We start from the raw sequence: 17,984 nt of genomic DNA on the forward strand, positions 1-17,984 counted from the left end.
GACAAAATGACACATGTGACAACTTTTTTACATCCTATCAACTAGGCAAGATGTTGAAGAAAAAACAACTTACTATGCTGAGTACAATAAGAAAAAACAAACCTGAACTACCACAAGGTATCCTTAGCAAGAGAGAGGTGTACAGTTCTACTTTTTTTTTCTGTAAATAGAACTGTTGTTTCTTTTGTTCCAAAAAAAAACAGGCAGGTAATTCTAATGAGCACAATGCACCATGGCAATGCCGTAAGTGATAGAGAAGACAGAAAGCCTGACATTATTTTGGATTATAATGCCACAAAGGGAGCAGTTGATACTTTAGACCAAGCAATATCAACATATACATGCAAACACAAAACCAATCGGTGGCCAATGATTTTATTTTATAACATACTGGACGTGTCTGCATACAATGCATTTGTCTTATGGAGAGAAATCGACCCCGATTGGAACCGGAATAAGCTGCATAAAAGAAGATTATTTCTTGAGGAATTGGGCAAATCCCTGGTTAGGCCATATATTGATAGCAGAAAAGTGACCCCCAGAAGTGAAGGAGCAACAGCCATTGTAAGGCTGGGTTCCCATTGCGTTATGGGACCACGTTAAACGGACAGCGTTGCACGGCGAAATTAACGCCGTGCAACGCGTCCGTTAGCGCGCCCATTCACGCTAATGGGAACGCGCTTCACTAGCGCATGCCATGTTCGGCACGCGCTAGCGACGCGCCGGTGATTCCTGGCGCGCCGCGGACGCTGCTTGCAACGTCCGAGGCGCGCCCGCGGTCCGTTCCCCGCTCTCGCAGATCGGGGATCTGCGAGAGCGGGGACGTTACCGCGACCCCGATCGCAGCCTCCTAGAAAACATTGCGTTAGCGCAATCCGCTAGCGCTAGCGCTAAACGGATTGCACTAACGCAATGTGAACCTAGCCTAAAAAGTGTCCAGCATGCTCAAGAAAGACTCCACATCCACGGCCTCCACCAGCACAGCAACCAGCAGCACAGCTACCAGCAAGAAAAGGAAGAGATGTAGCTTCTGTCCATCTTCCTGTGACAATAAGACTAATCTGACATGTGCTAGATGTTCAAAATATCTGTGTAAAGGACATGTGTCTTATTATTTTGTTCAGTGTAAAAACACATGAACATGTTCAGTTTTTCTTTTTTCTTTCTAAAAAGGTTGAAGTTTTTATGATTTTTCATTTGTTGATTTATAAATATTGGTTTCAAAAAGTTAAATTTCATGTTTTAGTAATAGTAATGTAAAGCTTCTTTGTTATTTGTGTGCAGAATGCCAACAATCAAAGATAATTTTAAAAAGCCTGTGTAACCTTTTTATGAAAAAAAAAAATTATTAAGTTTAAATTTAAATTTTTTATTTGATTTTGATCAACCATGTTCACATACAGTATAATAATGAAAAAAGTATTCAAATAAAACACTTAGAGTAGCTAAAAATCAATAATTAATAGGTCGGGTCTTATTGACCCAGGAACAGTACAAGTGTATAGCAAATGCGAACAGAACAGCAGGGTTAAAAATGACGCATCACATACAGTTTGTAAGACAAAGCTGAGAAATCTTTAGTCAATTTATCACTAGAGATTTATTGGTCATTTCCAAACAACAGAGAATTTAGAAAGTAAGGAATTATGGGTCAGTAGAAGAAATTGATCTTGAATAGTGGCATGTAGAGGTAAGGTACAATAAATGTGACAACAGAAAATCGAGAACAAAAATTTTCTTTATGAATAGAACTTGACATTGAAGGCTAGTCCCTGGCGGCTTCTTCCCACTCCACTCCATGAGACTGACCGATCTCTCCATATACACAACCATAGGGAGAGACCTGTCAGTCTATAAGAGGAGGGTGGGGAGAAGCCATGAGGGCCTTGCCTCGTACGAGTCATCCAATACTTGTATTCAACCTCATCTACGACAAAGAAGAAAACACAGATTACCTGGCAGATTTTCAAAAATGTTATTTAAAAATCTTGTGGCCAATTACATAACCAGTCTTCAGATATTGTCACACTACCTTCATATATATATATTGCAGCATGAAGGGGCGCGGTGAAGGTGGCAGTGGAGGTATGTAAGTGTCTGATGGGGTCACACAGCTCATAAAAGGACAACTGCCCGGCCTCATAATCCAGACATATCCTGACTCTATCACTGGAGATCTTGTCAGGTAACTCAATCTCTTCACTGTCATGTATCACTGAATACTGATTATTATATCTCCACAAACTCCAGGACTTGTTATTATATCCAATGTATGACTGACGCTCCCTCCTGTCTATACTGGGATAACACATCCCCACCATCCACTCCCCTGATCTGCTGATCTCCACATTCCAGTAATGTCTCCCCGAGGTAAATCCTCTCCTGCTCATCACCTGATTACACTGGAATCTCTCTGGTGTTTCTGGACGATTCTGCTTCTCTTGTGTCCAAGTTGCAGTTTTCAGGTCGTCTGATACAAGGAGATTATTAGCAGCTGTGTTTACATCCAGTAATATGTCTGCAGAACTCACCGCATAGATCCCGCTCCTTATACCTGATATTACGTCACATAATGTGTGTAATGTGTGTGAGATCACAGCCACATCAAGATCATCTCCATCATGGAGCTGTTTATCATGTCCCCCTATGTCCTCATCACCTTCTTCCTCCTCCTCAGGATCACGTAAGTCACCGGTGTCTGGTTCCTGTAAGACAGTCAGTGGATCCGTCATGTTACACAGATCCTCAATGTGTCTCATCTTCCTGGACAGCTCGTCCTTCTTTATTTCCATCTGATGGATCAGAGCAGATAGTAACAGTGACTTTTCCTGCCTGGAGATCTCACTCAGGACCTTCTTCTCCAGGTCGTCCACCCGTCTCCTGATGTCTGTACACAGGGCAGTGACTCTCTCCGCTTCACCAGCTGCTTTTTTCTGAGTTTTTATCCAACGTGCCTCAAGACTTCGAACACTTTCCTTAGTCTCCTTTCTCTGTGTGATCAGTTTCTGGAGAACATTTCTCAGTTTCTTCTTCTTTTTCTCTGAGGCCTCATCCAGCATCTCCACCTGGTGTCCCCAATGTTCTCCTGCCAAACTGCAGGACACACAGATACAAGCAGCGTCCTCAGGGCAGTAATATTCCAGGATCTTCTTATGGATAGAACATTTCCTTTTCTCCAGAGAAGTGCTGGGATCAGATAAGACGTGTTCTGGTGATTTGCTGTGAGATATCAGGTGTTTATCACACAGAGAAGCTTCACAGAGTAGACAAGACCTAACAGCAGGTACAGGAGAGTCCACACAGTAAGTGCAGAAGATCCCGGTGATCTCCTGACGAGGCTCGGTATGCCAGAAATTCTCAATTATTTTACGCAGAGCTATGTTCCTCATCAGTGCAGGCCGCTCCTGAAACTCTTCTCTGCAGTCAGGACAGGAATAAACTCCAGAGCCGTCCTCTCTATCCAGCACACGATCAATACAGGCCCGGCAGAAGTTGTGTCCACATCTCAGCATTACAGGATCTGTATAAGTGCTCAGACAGATGGAGCAGTCCAGCTCGTTTCTCAGATCAGTAGACGCCATGGCTGACAGAGGAAGAGAGAAAGGAAACTACAGTTCTGACACACCTAGAAATCAAAGGGCAGTTTACCCTGTTTATCAGAAGTAGTTGGTAGCTTGAGTAGATAAAAAGTTGGAAGTCTCAAGTGTTCTGATGTTATGATATATTCACTATTGCAGTGGGATCAGGGTGTGAAACACCTTTCGGATATATTCACAGTCTTAAGCCTGATAATCTGCGAATGCACATTCATAAACATGTCGCTAAAAAAAACAACACACACAGCACCAAAGAGTAGGATGGTTTGAAGTGCAAGGACTGCAGTAGCCAGAAGACGATCTGGGTGCTCACCTGATGAAGTTGTCTAAATGTACACACAACTTTAGTGCAGTAGCGTAGCTACTGGGGGGCAGATGGGGCTATCGCCCACCTGGAGCTATGCTACTGTAACTGTATCGGCGGTTCCATTTACAGTTACATTCTGTGGCAGAGCAGGGAGACACGAACTCCCTGCTCTGCAGCCAGCCACTATGGGGCCCCCGAGCAGGGTGGTGGGGGTCCCGGTGCCAGCAGTAGGCCCCCCGTCCATCATCGCAGGTTCAGAGGTATCTGCTGCATGCCGATAGAGCTGACCGCATTGTTGAGAGAGGGAGCGTTACGCTCCCTCTCCCATCTTCCCCCTGTCAGTGTCTGATGTCACCGACGCTGATACAGCGGGTGAGATGACATCACCACTCGGCGCCTGCAGTCCGGAGATGTGCGGGAGCTCGGAGCAGCGCAGGCATCAGGAGGAAGAGAGGTGAGTATTTATTATTTTTTTTAATGGGGCTGCACTATACTATAGAGGCTGCCTATGGGGGTACATTATGCTACAGAGGCTGCCTATGGGGGTACATTATGCTACAGATGCTCCCTATGGAAGTACATTATGCTACAGAGGCTGCCTATGGGGTTGCACTATGCCACAGAGGCTGCCTATGGGGTACATTATGCCACAGAGGCTACCTATAGGGTACATTGTGCTACAGAGGCTGCCTATGGGGATACATTATGCTACAGAGGCTTCCTATGAGGGTACTTTATGCAATAGAGGCTGCCTTTGGGGGTACATTATAATACAGAGGCTGCCTATGGGGGTACATTATGCTACAGAGGCTGCCTAAGGGGGTACATTGTAGTACAGAGGCTGCCTATGGGGGTACATTATGCTACAGAGGCTGCCTATGGGGGTTCATTATAATACAGAGGCTGCCTATGGGGTTCATTATAATACAGAGGATGCCTATGGGGGCACATTATGCTACAGTGACTGCCTATGGGGCACATTATGCTACAGTGACTGCCTATGGAGGTATATTGCGCTACAGAGGCTGCCTATGGGGGTACATTATAATAGAAAGGCTGCCTATGGGGGTTCATTATAATACAGAGGATGCCTATGGGGGTACATTATGATACAGAGGCTGCCTATGGGGTACATTATAATACAGAGGCTGCCAATGGCGGTTCATTATAATACAGAGGCTGCCTATGGGGGTTCATTATAATACAGAGGATGCCTATGGGGGTACATTATGCTACAGAGGCTGCCTATGGGGGTACATTATAATACAGAGGCTGCCTATGGAGTACATTATAATACAGAGGCTGCCTATGGGGGTTCATTATAATACAGAGGCTGCCTATGGGGGTACATTATACTACAGAGGCTTCCTATGGGGGCACATTATAATACAAAGGCTGCCTATGGGGGTACATTATAATACAGAGACTGCCTATGGGGTACATTATAATACAGAGACTGCCTATGGGGTACATTATAATACAGAGGCTTCCTATGGGAGCACATTATGCTACAGTGACTGCCTATGGGGGTACATTATGCTACAGAGGCTGCCTATGGGGTACATTATGCTACAGAGACTGCCTATTGGGTACATTATAATACAGAGGCTGCCTATGGGGGTACATTATGCTACAGAGTGTAACAAATGGAAGCAGAGGCACAGATGATGAAGTTCACATTCGTTTTTATTTTTTGAGTGGAACCTCAGGATCTTGGTCCGGGGGGCTCCGAAGGGGGCGTAACTAGTGAGCCCCAGGTAAGATCCCTCAAACAGGACCAGAGTGGAATACCACCAGACACGTGGCAGCTGTTCCAGTGGGACAAACAGTTAAACAAATATAACAGAGATGGTGGAGCTGATCGACGGACACCGGGTATGAGATATGAAGCTGGCTCTGGCGAGGGAAGTCAGATTCCAGGTAGATGGGAGGAAGCTGGCTCCGGCACCTTTAGCATTGTCCAGGGGTACGGATGGTGAGAGGCGGAACGAGATGGCACTTAAGTATAAAGGTGCAGGTGTCGTCTTAGGATAGCCGAACAACTGGTCAATGATATTCTGCGGAAACAAACAGTATAAGCAGAGTGCAAATCGGAATGCTATAACAGCGCAGTCAGAATAGGAACAGAGCCAGAAATAGCAAGAGTAGACACACGTTGCTTCGGCACCCTCCCTATGACAGAGGGGCCAGAAGTAGTAATCAGTGAGCTGCCATCTATTAATTGGAATTTTTAAAAAATGCGCGCTGTCCTTTTTAAGAGACTTGAGGTAAGCGTGCATGTGTCCTAATCACTCTCTCTGGAGGCCTGCTGGCAGCCAGGTGGGGGAGAGAAGCAGCAGCAGGACTCCGAGGGACAGACAGAGAGCGAGGATCAAGACAGGGACCTCACAGAGGTAAAGGGGCAGCCTCAGGAGCAGGTGAGGGACCAGAACTGGGGGCAACACTAGAACCGGGTGTCACAGTATCCCCCTCTTTACGCCCCCTCTTTTTCAAGCCTGCGTGAAATCTTTTAAGAAGGAGAGGGGCCTGGATGTTCTCTTTAGGCTCCCCTCAGGACCAAAGCCCTTCCAGTCACCAGGTAATAGGTCTTCCCCTTACATTTTTAGTGGCCAAGATATGTTTTACCTCAAAAACATCATCCTCTGAAACAGGATCTGGAGTGGTACCCGGGTCCTTAAAGAAGGAACTCAAAACAACTGGCTTGAGGAGGGAAACATGAAAGGAGTTAGGCACACATAAGGAAATAGGCAATTTCAGTTTGTAAGAGACCGGGTTGATATGTCTCAAGACTTCAAAGGGCCCAATGAAATGGGGACCCAATTTGTAGGAAGGCAACTTCAGACGGATGTACTTGGAGGAGAGCCATACCTTATCTCCAGGGCAAAAGGTGGGAGCATCCAGGCGTCTTTTGTCCACTTGACTTTTTTATACGTTAAGAGGCTTTCTCCAAAGCAGTCTTGGTATCTCTCCAAACTTTCAAGAAATCTTCGGTAAAGGTATCGGCTGCCAGAACGCCAGATGATCCAGAGATAGGAAGAGGAATTCCGGGTTGGAGTCCAAACACAATCTGAAAGGGAGATTTTCCAGAAGATTCACTCACTTGTTGTAGGAGAATTCCGCCCTGGGCAGTAACTCTACCCAGTCATCACGGTATGCGTTGATGAAGTGGCACAGGAATCCAGCCAGGATTTGATTGGTCCTCTACTTGCCCATTGGATTGGGGATGGTATGCCAAAAAAATCCAGTTAAATTTTTACCAGTTTACAGACCGCTCTTCAGAATTTTTAGGTGAACTGAACGCCCCTGTCGGACACGATGCGAAGAGGAAATCCATGGAGACGGAAGATGTGTTTAATGAAGTGATCCACAAGTTTAGGAGCAGACGGGAGACCTGGTAGCGGAACGAAGTGAGCCATCTTAGAAAAGCGATCCACCACAACCCAAACCACTGAACAGCTGCAAGAAATGGGAAGACCGTGATGAAATCCATTGCGATGTTCTGCCAGAGAGCGGACGGGATCGGAAGAGACTGATGCCTACCAGCTGGTAGGCGTTTATCTATCTTGTTACGGGCACATGAAGCACAGGCTGCGACATACTCCTGGATATCCTTACCCATGGCAGGCCACCAGTTGTAACGGGTGACGAGTTGCTGAGTCTTTTTCTGACCGGCATGGCCAGCTAACTTGGAAGAATGACTCCCACCGCAGGACACGATCACGTTCCGTGGCGGTCACGAGACTTTTCTCTGGGGAAAGCCAGGCAAGATCAATATAGGCAACTGAAACTAACCTTGAAGGTTCAATAATGTGCTGAGGTTCCTCTTCCAGCTCATGAGGCAAAAGGCTCTGGAGAGTGCATCTGCTTTGACGTTTTTGTCAGATGGACGGAAATGAAGGACACAATTAAAACGAGCAAAAAACAAGGGCCACCGGGAAATCGGCCTCCGTGCAGATTGGAGATAAGCAAGGTTTTTATGATTAGTGAAAATGACTACCTGATGAAGAGCTCCCTTAAAAAGATGTTTCCATTCTTGCAGAGCTAACTTGATAGCCAACAATTCTCGATCTCCAATGGAATAGTTCCTTTCTGCGGGGAAAAAACCTTAGAAAAAACCCACAAGAGATCATCCGACCGGTAGACAATTTCTGGGTGAGAACTGCTCCTGCACCTATGGAGGGGGCCCCGTCTACCTCAAGAAAAAATTGCTCATTAGAATTCGGACGATGGAGAGCAGGTGCGGAAGCAAAGGCTTTTTTGAGAGAAACAAAGGCCTCCTTTGCCTCGGAGGACCACTCCTTGGAATTTACCCCTTTCCGAGTTAAAGCTGTGATGGGCACCACTCGGGTGAAAAAGTGTGGGATGAATTGCCGGTAGTAGTTGCCAAACCCCAGGAATCGTTGTACGGCTTTTAGCCCAGACGGACAAGGCCACTTGAGGAAGGCAAACAGCTTCTCTGGGTCCATCTTTAATCCTGTGAAGGATACAATATAACTGAAGAAAGGCAAAGAGGATTGTTGAAAGAGGCATTTCTCAAATTTGGCATAAAACCTGTTCTCCCTGAGTCTTTGTAGGACCAGGCGCACTTGCCTCCGGTGCGAGGTCAAGTCTGCAGAAAAGATCAGAATGTCGTCCAGGTAAACAACGACACAAGTATAGAGCAGGTCCCTGAAAATGTTATTAACTAATTCTTGAAAGACCGCGGGTGTATTGCTGGCATTACCAGGTATTCGTAGTGGCCATCACGGGTGTTGAAGGCTGTTTTCCATTCGTTTCCTTCTCAGATTCGGATCAGATTGTAGGCTGTTGTGAATTCTGTGGCTGAATTCACTCCTGTGGTCACAAGTGGTACTGCAGCTTCTGAGCTTCCTTCCTCAGGTGTTCTGGTGAGCTTGTTAACTGCTTCGTTACTTAACTCCGCCTGATGCTGCTATCCCTGCTCCTTGTCAATGTTCCAGTGTTGGATCTGAGCTTCTCCTGATTGTTCCTGTGACCTGCTGCTCTGTATAGCTAAGTGCTTTTTTGCTATTTTGTTGCTTTTTTTCTGTCCAGCTTGTCTTTTGTTTTGCTGGTAGCTCTGAGAAGCAAAGGGTGTACCGCCGTGCCGTTAGTTCGGCACGGTGGGTCTTTTTTGCCCCCTTTGCGTGGTTTTTGCTTTAGGGTTTTTTGTAGACTGCAAAGTTTGCTTTACTATCCTCGCTCTGTCTAAGATTATCGGGCCCCACTTTGCTGAATCTATTTCATCCCTACGTTTTGTCTTTTCATCTTACTCACAGTCATTATATGTGGGGGGCTGCCTTTTCCTTTGGGGTATTTCTCTGGGGGCAAGTCAGGCCTATTTTTCTATCTTCAGGCTAGCTAGTTTCTTAGGCTGTGCCGAGTTGCATAGGTAGTTGCTAGGCGCAATCCACAGCCGCTATTAGTTGTGTTTAGGATAGGATCAGGTGTGCAGTCTACAGAGTTTCCACGTCTCAGAGCTCGTTCTTTTGTTTTTTGGTATTTGTCAGATCACTGTGTGCGCTCGGATCGCTAGGCACACTGTGTCTCTGGATTGCCTTCATTACACCTTTCATTAGCAGACATAACAGTACAAGGAGCCGTCTAATGATTCTCAATAGAGGGAAAGAAAAAGTTCTGACACCATTTTTTTTTTCTCTGCTCTGTGTTCACTTTTTTTTTTCCCCTAGACATTTGGGTGATTCTGGACACAGGTGTGGACATGGATATTCAGAGTCTGTGCTCTTCAATGGATAATCTCGTTATAAATGTACAAAAGATTCAAGATACTATTGATCAGAAATCTATGTTAGAACCAAGAATTCCTATTCCTGATTTGTTTTTTGGAGATAGAACTAAGTTTCTAAGTTTCAAAAATAATTGTAAGCTATTTCTGGCCTTGAAACCTCATTCTTCTGGTAATCCTATTCAACAGGTTTTGATTATTATTTATTTTTTGCGCAGCGACCCTCGAGACTGGGCATTTTCTCTTGCGCCAGGAGACCCTGCATTGAGTAGTGTCGATGCGTTTTTCCTGGCGCTCGGATTACTGTACGATGAGCCTAATTCAGTGGATCAGGCTGAGAAAAATTTGCTGGCTTTGTGCCAGGGTCAGGATGATATAGAAGTATATTGTCAGAAATTTAGGAAATGGTCAGTACTCACTCAGTGGAATGAATCTGCGCTGGCAGCTTTGTTCAGAAAGGGTCTCTCTGAGGCTCTTAAGGATGTCATGGTGGGATTTCCTATGCCTGCTGGTTTGAATGAGTCTTTGTCTTTGGCCATTCAGATCGGTCGACGCTTGCGCGAGCGTAAATCTGTGCACCATTTGGCGGTATTGCCTGAGGTTAAACCTGAGCCTATGCAGTGCAATAGGACTATGACCAGAGTTGAACGGCAAGAATACAGACGTCTGAATGGGCTGTGTTTCTACTGTGGTGATTCCACTCATGCTATTTCTGATTGTCCTAAGCGCACTAAGCGGTCCGCTAGGTCTGCCGTCATTGGTACTGTACAGTCCAAATTCCTTCTGTCCATTACCCTGATATGCTCTTTGTCGTCGTTTTCTGTCATGGCGTTTGTGGATTCAGGCGCTGCCCTGAATCTGATGGATTTGGATTATGCTAAACGTTGTGGGTTTTTCTTGGAGCCTTTGCGGTGTCCTATTCCATTGAGAGGAATTGATGCTACACCTTTGGCCAAGAATAAATCTCAGTACTGGGCCCAGCTGACCATGTGCATGGCTCCTGCACATCAGGAAGTTATTCGCTTTCTGGTGTTGCATAATCTGCATGATGTGGTCGTGTTGGGGTTGCCATGGCTACAAACCCATAATCCAGTATTGGATTGGAATTCCATGTCGGTGTCCAGCTGGGGTTGTCAGGGGGTACATGGTGATGTTCCATTTTTGTCGATTTCGTCATCCACCCCTTCTGAGGTCCCAGAGTTCTTGTCTGATTATCAGGATGTATTTGAAGAGCCCAAGTCCGATGCCCTACCTCCGCATAGGGATTGTGATTGTGCTATCAATTTGATTCCTGGTAGTAAATTCCCTAAAGGTCGATTATTTAATTTATCCGTGCCCGAACACGCCGCTATGCGCAGTTATGTGAAGGAATCCCTGGAGAAGGGACATATTCGCCCATCATCATCACCACTGGGAGCAGGGTTCTTCTTTGTAGCCAAGAAGGATGGTTCGCTGAGACCGTGTATTGATTACCGCCTTCTTAATAAGATCACTGTTAAATTTCAGTATCCCTTGCCATTGTTATCTGACTTGTTTGCTCGGATTAAGGGGGCCAGTTGGTTCACTAAGATAGATCTTCGTGGTGCGTATAATCTGGTGAGAATCAGGCAAGGAGATGAATGGAAAACTGCATTCAATACGCCCGAGGGTCATTTTGAGTATCTAGTGATGCCGTTCGGACTTGCCAATGCTCCATCTGTGTTTCAGTCTTTTATGCATGACATCTTTCGTGAGTATCTGGATAAATTCCTGATTGTTTATTTGGATGACATTTTGATCTTCTCAGATGATTGGGAGTCTCATGTGAAGCAGGTCAGAATGGTTTTTCAGGTCCTGCGTGCTAATTCTTTGTTTGTGAAGGGATCAAAGTGTCTCTTCGGTGTGCAGAAAGTTTCATTTTTGGGGTTCATCTTTACCCCTTCTACTATCGAGATGGATCCAGTTAAGGTCCAAGCCATCCAGGATTGGATTCAGCCGACATCTCTGAAAAGTCTGCAAAAGTTCCTGGGCTTTGCTAATTTTTATCGTCGCTTCATCTGTAATTTTTCTAGCATTGCCAAACCATTGACCGATTTGACCAAGAAGGGTGCTGATTTGGTTAATTGGTCTTCTGCTGCTGTGGAAGCTTTTCAGGAATTGAAGCGTCGTTTTTGTTCTGCCCCTGTGTTGTGTCAGCCAGATGTTTCTCTTCTGTTCCAGGTCGAGGTTGATGCTTCTGAGATTGGAGCAGGGGCGGTTTTGTCACAGAGAGGTTCTGATTGCTCAGTGATGAAACCATGTGCTTTCTTTTCCAGGAAGTTTTCGCCCGCTGAGCGTAATTATGATGTGGGCAACCGAGAGTTGCTGGCCATGAAGTGGGCATTCGAGGAATGGCGCCATTGGCTTGAAGGAGCCAAGCATCGCGTGGTGGTATTGACTGATCATAAGAACTTGACTTATCTCGAGTCTGCCAAGCGCTTGAATCCTAGACAGGCCCGTTGGTCGTTATTTTTTGCCCGCTTCGACTTTGTGATTTCGTACCTTCCGGGCTCTAAAAATGTGAAGGCGGATGCTCTGTCTAGGAGTTTTGTGCCCGACTCTCCGGGTTTATCTGAGCCAGCGGGTATCCTCAAGGAAGGAGTCATTGTGTCTGCCATCTCCCCTGATTTGCGGCGGGTGCTGCAAAAATTTCAGGCGAATAAACCTGATCGTTGTCCAGCGGAGAAACTGTTCGTCCCTGATAGGTGGACTAATAAACTTATCTCTGAACTTCATTGTTCGGTGTTGGCTGGTCATCCTGGAATCTTTGGTACCAGAGAGTTAGTGGCTAGATCCTTCTGGTGGCCATCTCTGTCACGGGATGTACGTACTTTTGTGCAGTCCTGTGGGATTTGTGCTAGGGCTAAGCCCTGCTGTTCTCGTGCCAGTGGGTTGCTTTTGCCCTTGCCGGTCCCAAAGAGGCCTTGGACACATATTTCGATGGATTTCATTTCTGACCTTCCCGTTTCTCAAAAGATGTCAGTCATTTGGGTGGTCTGTGATCGCTTTTCTAAAATGGTCCATCTGGTGCCCTTGGCTAAATTCCCTTCCTCCTCTGATTTGGTGCCTTTGTTCTTTCAGCATGTGGTTCGGTTGCATGGCATTCCTGAGAATATTGTTTCTGACAGAGGTTCCCAGTTTGTTTCAAGGTTTTGGCGAGCCTTTTGTGGTAGGATGGGCATTGACCTATCCTTTTCCTCGGCTTTCCATCCTCAGACTAATGGCCAGACCGAACGAACCAATCAGACCTTGGAAACATATCTGAGATGTTTTGTTTCTGCTGATCAGGATGATTGGGTGTCCTTTTTGCCGTTGGCTGAGTTCGCCCTTAATAATCGGGCCAGCTCGGCTACCTTGGTTTCTCCATTTTTTTGCAATTCTGGGTTCCATCCTCGTTTCTCTTCAGGACAGGTTGAGTCTTTGGACTGTCCTGGTGTGGATTCTGTGGTGGACAGGTTGCAGCAGATCTGGACTCAGGTAGTGGACAATTTGACCTTGTCCCAGGAAAAGGCTCAACTTTTCGCTAATCGCAGACGCCGTGTGGGTCCCCGACTTCGTGTTGGGGATCTGGTTTGGTTATCTTCTCGTCATATTCCTATGAAGGTTTCCTCTCCTAAATTTAAACCTCGTTTTATTGGTCCGTATAGGATTTCTGAGGTTCTCAATCCTGTGTCTTTTCGTTTGACCCTCCCAGACTCCTTTTCCATACATAATGTATTCCATAGGTCGTTGTTGCGGAGATACGTGGCACCTATGGTTCCATCTGTTGAGCCTCCTGCCCCGGTTTTGGTGGAGGGGGAATTGGAGTATATTGTGGAGAAGATTTTGGATTCTCGTGTTTCTAGACGGAAACTCCAGTATCTGGTTAAATGGAAGGGTTATGCTCAGGAAGATAATTCCTGGGTTTTTGCCTCTGATGTTCATGCTCCCGATCTTGTTCGTGCCTTTCATGCGGCTCATCCTGGTCGGCCTGGGGGCTCTGGTGAGGGTTCGGTGACCCCTCCTCAAGGGGGGGGTACTGTTGTGAATTCTGTGGCTGAATTCACTCCTGTGGTCACAAGTGGTACTGCAGCTTCTGAGCTTCCTTCCTCAGGTGTTCTGGTGAGCTTGTTAACTGCTTCGTTACTTAACTCCGCCTGATGCTGCTATCCCTGCTCCTTGTCAATGTTCCAGTGTTGGATCTGAGCTTCTCCTGATTGTTCCTGTGACCTGCTGCTCTGTATAGCTAAGTGCTTTTTTGCTATTTTGTTGCTTTTTTTCTGTCCAGCTTGTCTTTTGTTTTGCTGGTAGCTCTGAGAAGCAAAGGGTGTACCGCCGTGCCGTTAGTTCGGCACGGTGGGTCTTTTTTGCCCCCTTTGCGTGGTTTTTGCTTTAGGGTTTTTTGTAGACTGCAAAGTTTGCTTTACTATCCTCGCTCTGTCTAAGATTATCGGGCCCCACTTTGCTGAATCTATTTCATCCCTACGTTTTGTCTTTTCATCTTACTCACAGTCATTATATGTGGGGGGCTGCCTTTTCCTTTGGGGTATTTCTCTGGGGGCAAGTCAGGCCTATTTTTCTATCTTCAGGCTAGCTAGTTTCTTAGGCTGTGCCGAGTTGCATAGGTAGTTGCTAGGCGCAATCCACAGCCGCTATTAGTTGTGTTTAGGATAGGATCAGGTGTGCAGTCTACAGAGTTTCCACGTCTCAGAGCTCGTTCTTTTGTTTTTTGGTATTTGTCAGATCACTGTGTGCGCTCGGATCGCTAGGCACACTGTGTCTCTGGATTGCCTTCATTACACCTTTCATTAGCAGACATAACAGTAGGCCCCTCTGAGATCCAATTTGGAGAAGATCTTGGCCCCTCGGAGACGTTCAAACAGCTGTGAAATAAGAGGTAATGGATATCTGTTTTTTACCGTGATCTGGTTTAGGCCTCGGAAATCGATACAGGGCCGCAGGGATCCGTCCTGTTGTGAATTCTGTTGTCGAACTCCCTCCTGTGGTCATGAATGGTACTTCGGCGAGTTCTGTCCATGGACTCCCTCTGGTGGCTGTGAGTGGAGCTGCTGCTTCTGAGGTTCCTTACACAGGTGATGTGGTTTGTCCTTTGGTTGGCTGCTCTATTTAACTCCACTCAGATCGTTACTCCATGCCAGCTGTCAATGTTCCTGCATTAGTTCAGTTCGCTCTTGGATCTTTCTGGTGACCTGTCTTCTCCAGCAGAAGTTAAGTTCCTGATAGTTATTATTTGTTCATTGTTTCCTTGTCCAGCTGGTTATCATGATTTTGTCTTGCTAGCTGGAAGCTCTGGGATGCAGAGTGGCATCTCCGCACCGTTAGTCGGTGCGGAGGTCTTTTTGCACACTCTGCGTGGTCTTTTGTAGTTTTTTGTGCTGACCGCAAAGATACCTTTCCTATCCTCTGTCTGTTTAGTAAGTCGGGCCTCCCTTTGCTGAAACCTGTTTCATTTCTATGTTTGTGACTTCATCTTTACTCACAGTCAATATATGTGGGGGGCTTCCTTTACCTTTGGGGAATTTCTCTGAGGCAAGGTAGGCTTTATTTTCTATCTCTAGGGCTAGCTAGCCCTTAGGCTGTGAAGAGGCGTCTAGGGAGAGTCAGGAACGCTCCACGGGTATTTCTAGTGTGTGTGATAGGATTAGGGCCTGCGGTCAGCAGAGCTCCCACATCCCAGAGCTAGTCCTGTGTGAGTTTACCTATCAGGTCGTGCCGGGTGCTCGTAACCACCAGGTCATAACACCGTCCTTTTTCTTCACGAAGAAGAATCCTGCTCCTGCCAGCGAAGATGACTTTCGGATAAATCCACTTGCCAGGTTTTCTTGGTTGTAGTCTGACATGGCCTGAGTCTCTTCTTGAGAAAGAGGAGGAGATGTTCCGGGGAGATCAATCGGACAGTCATATGACCTGTGTGGAGGTAGTCTCTCAGCCTCTTTTTTCCCAAAGACATCAGAGAAGGACCAGTAAAAGGAAGGTAACTCTGGCAGGGAAACTGGTCGGACTGGAGGCGAAATGGGATGAATCCGGATTAGGCATTGTTCCATGCAGCAATCTCCCCAATGCAGAACCTCCAGTTTAGGAACGGTTCATGCATCTGAAGCCATGGTAGACCTAAAAGTAAGGGATGAGACAAACCAGGATACACATAAAAACTGATTCTTTCAGAATGCGGAACCTACACGGAGTTTCACTGGCTCAGTCTGGAACTGTACGGGCTCGGACAGTTGTTTGCTATCTACGGCGGTCACCTGCAATAGATCAGTAAGACACTGGACTGGTATGCAGTAACGATCCACAGCTGTCTGCTGGATGAAGTTCCCTGTAGCTCCAGAATCCAGCAAACACAGTTCAGAGAATTTTATTGCTCCGAAGGACACAGAGACCGAGATTTGCAATGATGGAGAGGAATGTTTCTACCTAGGGTGGCCTCTCCATCCGAACCTAGGCACTGGAGTTTTCCGACCTCTTTGGACAGGTATGAATCAGGTGTTCAAGACTACCGCAGTAGAGACATCCCTCTTTGCGACGAGCCTTCTGGTGGCGGCTGGCCAAACTTACACGATCAACCTCCATGGCCTCAGGGGCGGAAGACGAGATAGCCGACTTAGGTGAAGTAGAACCCAGGTGGTCGGGCCTTTTGTCTCGTTTGATCTCCTTGGCACGTTCCTGAAAATGCAGATCTATTCGGGTTGCAAGGGATATCAGGTAGGGCCATCCCGTCCCGCCAGCTCATCCTTGATTCTTCCCAACAAACCCTCCTAGAAGGTAGCCAGCAAGGACTAATTTTTCCAGGATAATTCGGACGAGAGAGGGCGTAACCGAACAGCATACTGAGCAACCGTGAGCGTTCCTTGACGTAGGCGAAGCAGAGCTGAAGCTGTCGACGTTATATGACCAGGTTCATCAAAGGGTCCGCGAAATGCTTCTAGGAAAGACTGGAGATCATTAACCAGAGGGTCCCCTCTCTCCCATAGAGGGTTCAGTCAGGCGAGGGCCTCTCCAGCAAGGTGTGACATTATGAAGCCCACCTTGGCTCGGTTGGAAGGAAACATGCCCCAGGATTTCGAAGTGCGGTGTGCACTGATTGATGAAACCCCGACACTGAGTGGGATCGCCATGGAAGCGGGTAGGAGCTGCCAGGCGAGGACCTATACTTGCCGTGCAGGCGGGTACCTGGGTGCTGGTAGACGAGTCAGTTGCAGTCGGGGACAGCAGGGAATCCATATGGGTAGACAAGCTGTGAAGATAAGTTGTGATCTTAACATGTTGATCCTTTAGATGGATCACCTCTTGGCAAAGCTCCACAGTCGGAGGACTGTGGGATCCAGCGGGTTCCATGGCCAGAGCAATCTGTAACGAATGGAAGAGGAGGCACAGGTGATGAAGTTCACATTCGTTTTTATTTTTTTTTAGTGGAACCTCTGGACCTCGGTCCAGGGGACTCCGAAGGGGGTGTATCTAGTGAGCCCAAGGTACCCGTAGTAAGATCCGTCAAACAGGACCAGAGTGGAATACCTGGGGGACACAGGTGCTACCTCCAGTTAGACCTCAGACACGTGGCAGCTGTCCCAGTAGGACAAACAGAGGCGGAAAGGAATGGCACTTGAGTATAAAGGTGCAGGTGTCGTCTTAAGATAGCTGAACAACTGATCACTGATATTCTGCAGAAACAAACAGCATAAGCAGAGTGCAAAACGGAATGCTATAACAGCGCAGTCAGAACAGGAACAGAACCAGAAATAGCAAGAGTAGACACACGTTGCCCTGGCACCCTCCCTATGACGGAGGGGCCAGAAGTATAATCAGTGCGCTGCCATTGGTTAATTGGAATTTTCAAAAAATGCACGCTGTCCCTTTTAAGAGACTGGAGGTAAGCGCGCATGTGTCCTAAGCACTCTATCTGAAGGCCTGCTGGCAGCGTGCCAGGAAGTGGGGGAGAGAGAAGCAGCAGCAGGACTCCGAGGGACAGACAGAGATCGAGGATCCAGACAGGGACCTCGCAGAGGTACAGGGGCAGCCTCTGGAGCTGGTAAGGGACCAGATTTGGGGGCAGCACCAGAACCGGGTGCAGGGCTAGAACCGGGTGTAACACAGAGGCTGCCTATGGGGGTACATTATGCTACAGAGGCTGCCTATGGGGGTTCATTATAATAGAGGCTGCCTAAGGGGGTACATTATAATACAGAGGCTGCCTATGGGGGTTCATTATAATAGAGGCTGCCTATTGGGGGTACATTATAATGCAGAGGCTGCCTATGGGGGTACATTATAATACAGAGGCTGCCTATGGGGAGTGCAGTATACTATATGGAGACCTATG

General features: G+C 46.9%; 2 protein-coding genes across 2 annotated transcripts in view; both read right to left on the reverse strand.

The window, feature by feature from the left end:
* The window catches only part of WEE2 (WEE2 oocyte meiosis inhibiting kinase), a 65,873-nt gene that overhangs the window by 32,792 nt on the left and 15,097 nt on the right, over nucleotides 1–17,984 (reverse strand). The window lies entirely within an intron of this gene.
* LOC138675187 (E3 ubiquitin-protein ligase TRIM11-like) lies at nucleotides 1,354–3,603 on the reverse strand. Its single transcript, XM_069763218.1, has one exon. It carries the CDS (start codon nucleotides 3,579–3,581, stop codon nucleotides 1,980–1,982), a length of 1,602 nt encoding a protein of 533 aa, XP_069619319.1. The 5' UTR covers nucleotides 3,582–3,603; the 3' UTR covers nucleotides 1,354–1,979.

Source organism: Ranitomeya imitator, chromosome 4 (assembly GCF_032444005.1).
Source record: "Ranitomeya imitator isolate aRanImi1 chromosome 4, aRanImi1.pri, whole genome shotgun sequence".
In the NCBI taxonomy this organism is placed as follows: domain Eukaryota; kingdom Metazoa; phylum Chordata; class Amphibia; order Anura; family Dendrobatidae; genus Ranitomeya; species Ranitomeya imitator.

Bases quoted from the DNA above. Each gene is read 5' to 3' on its own strand.
- LOC138675187 (XM_069763218.1), bottom strand. From the start codon at position 3,581: ATGGCGTCTACTGATCTGAGAAACGAGCTGGACTGCTCCATCTGTCTG.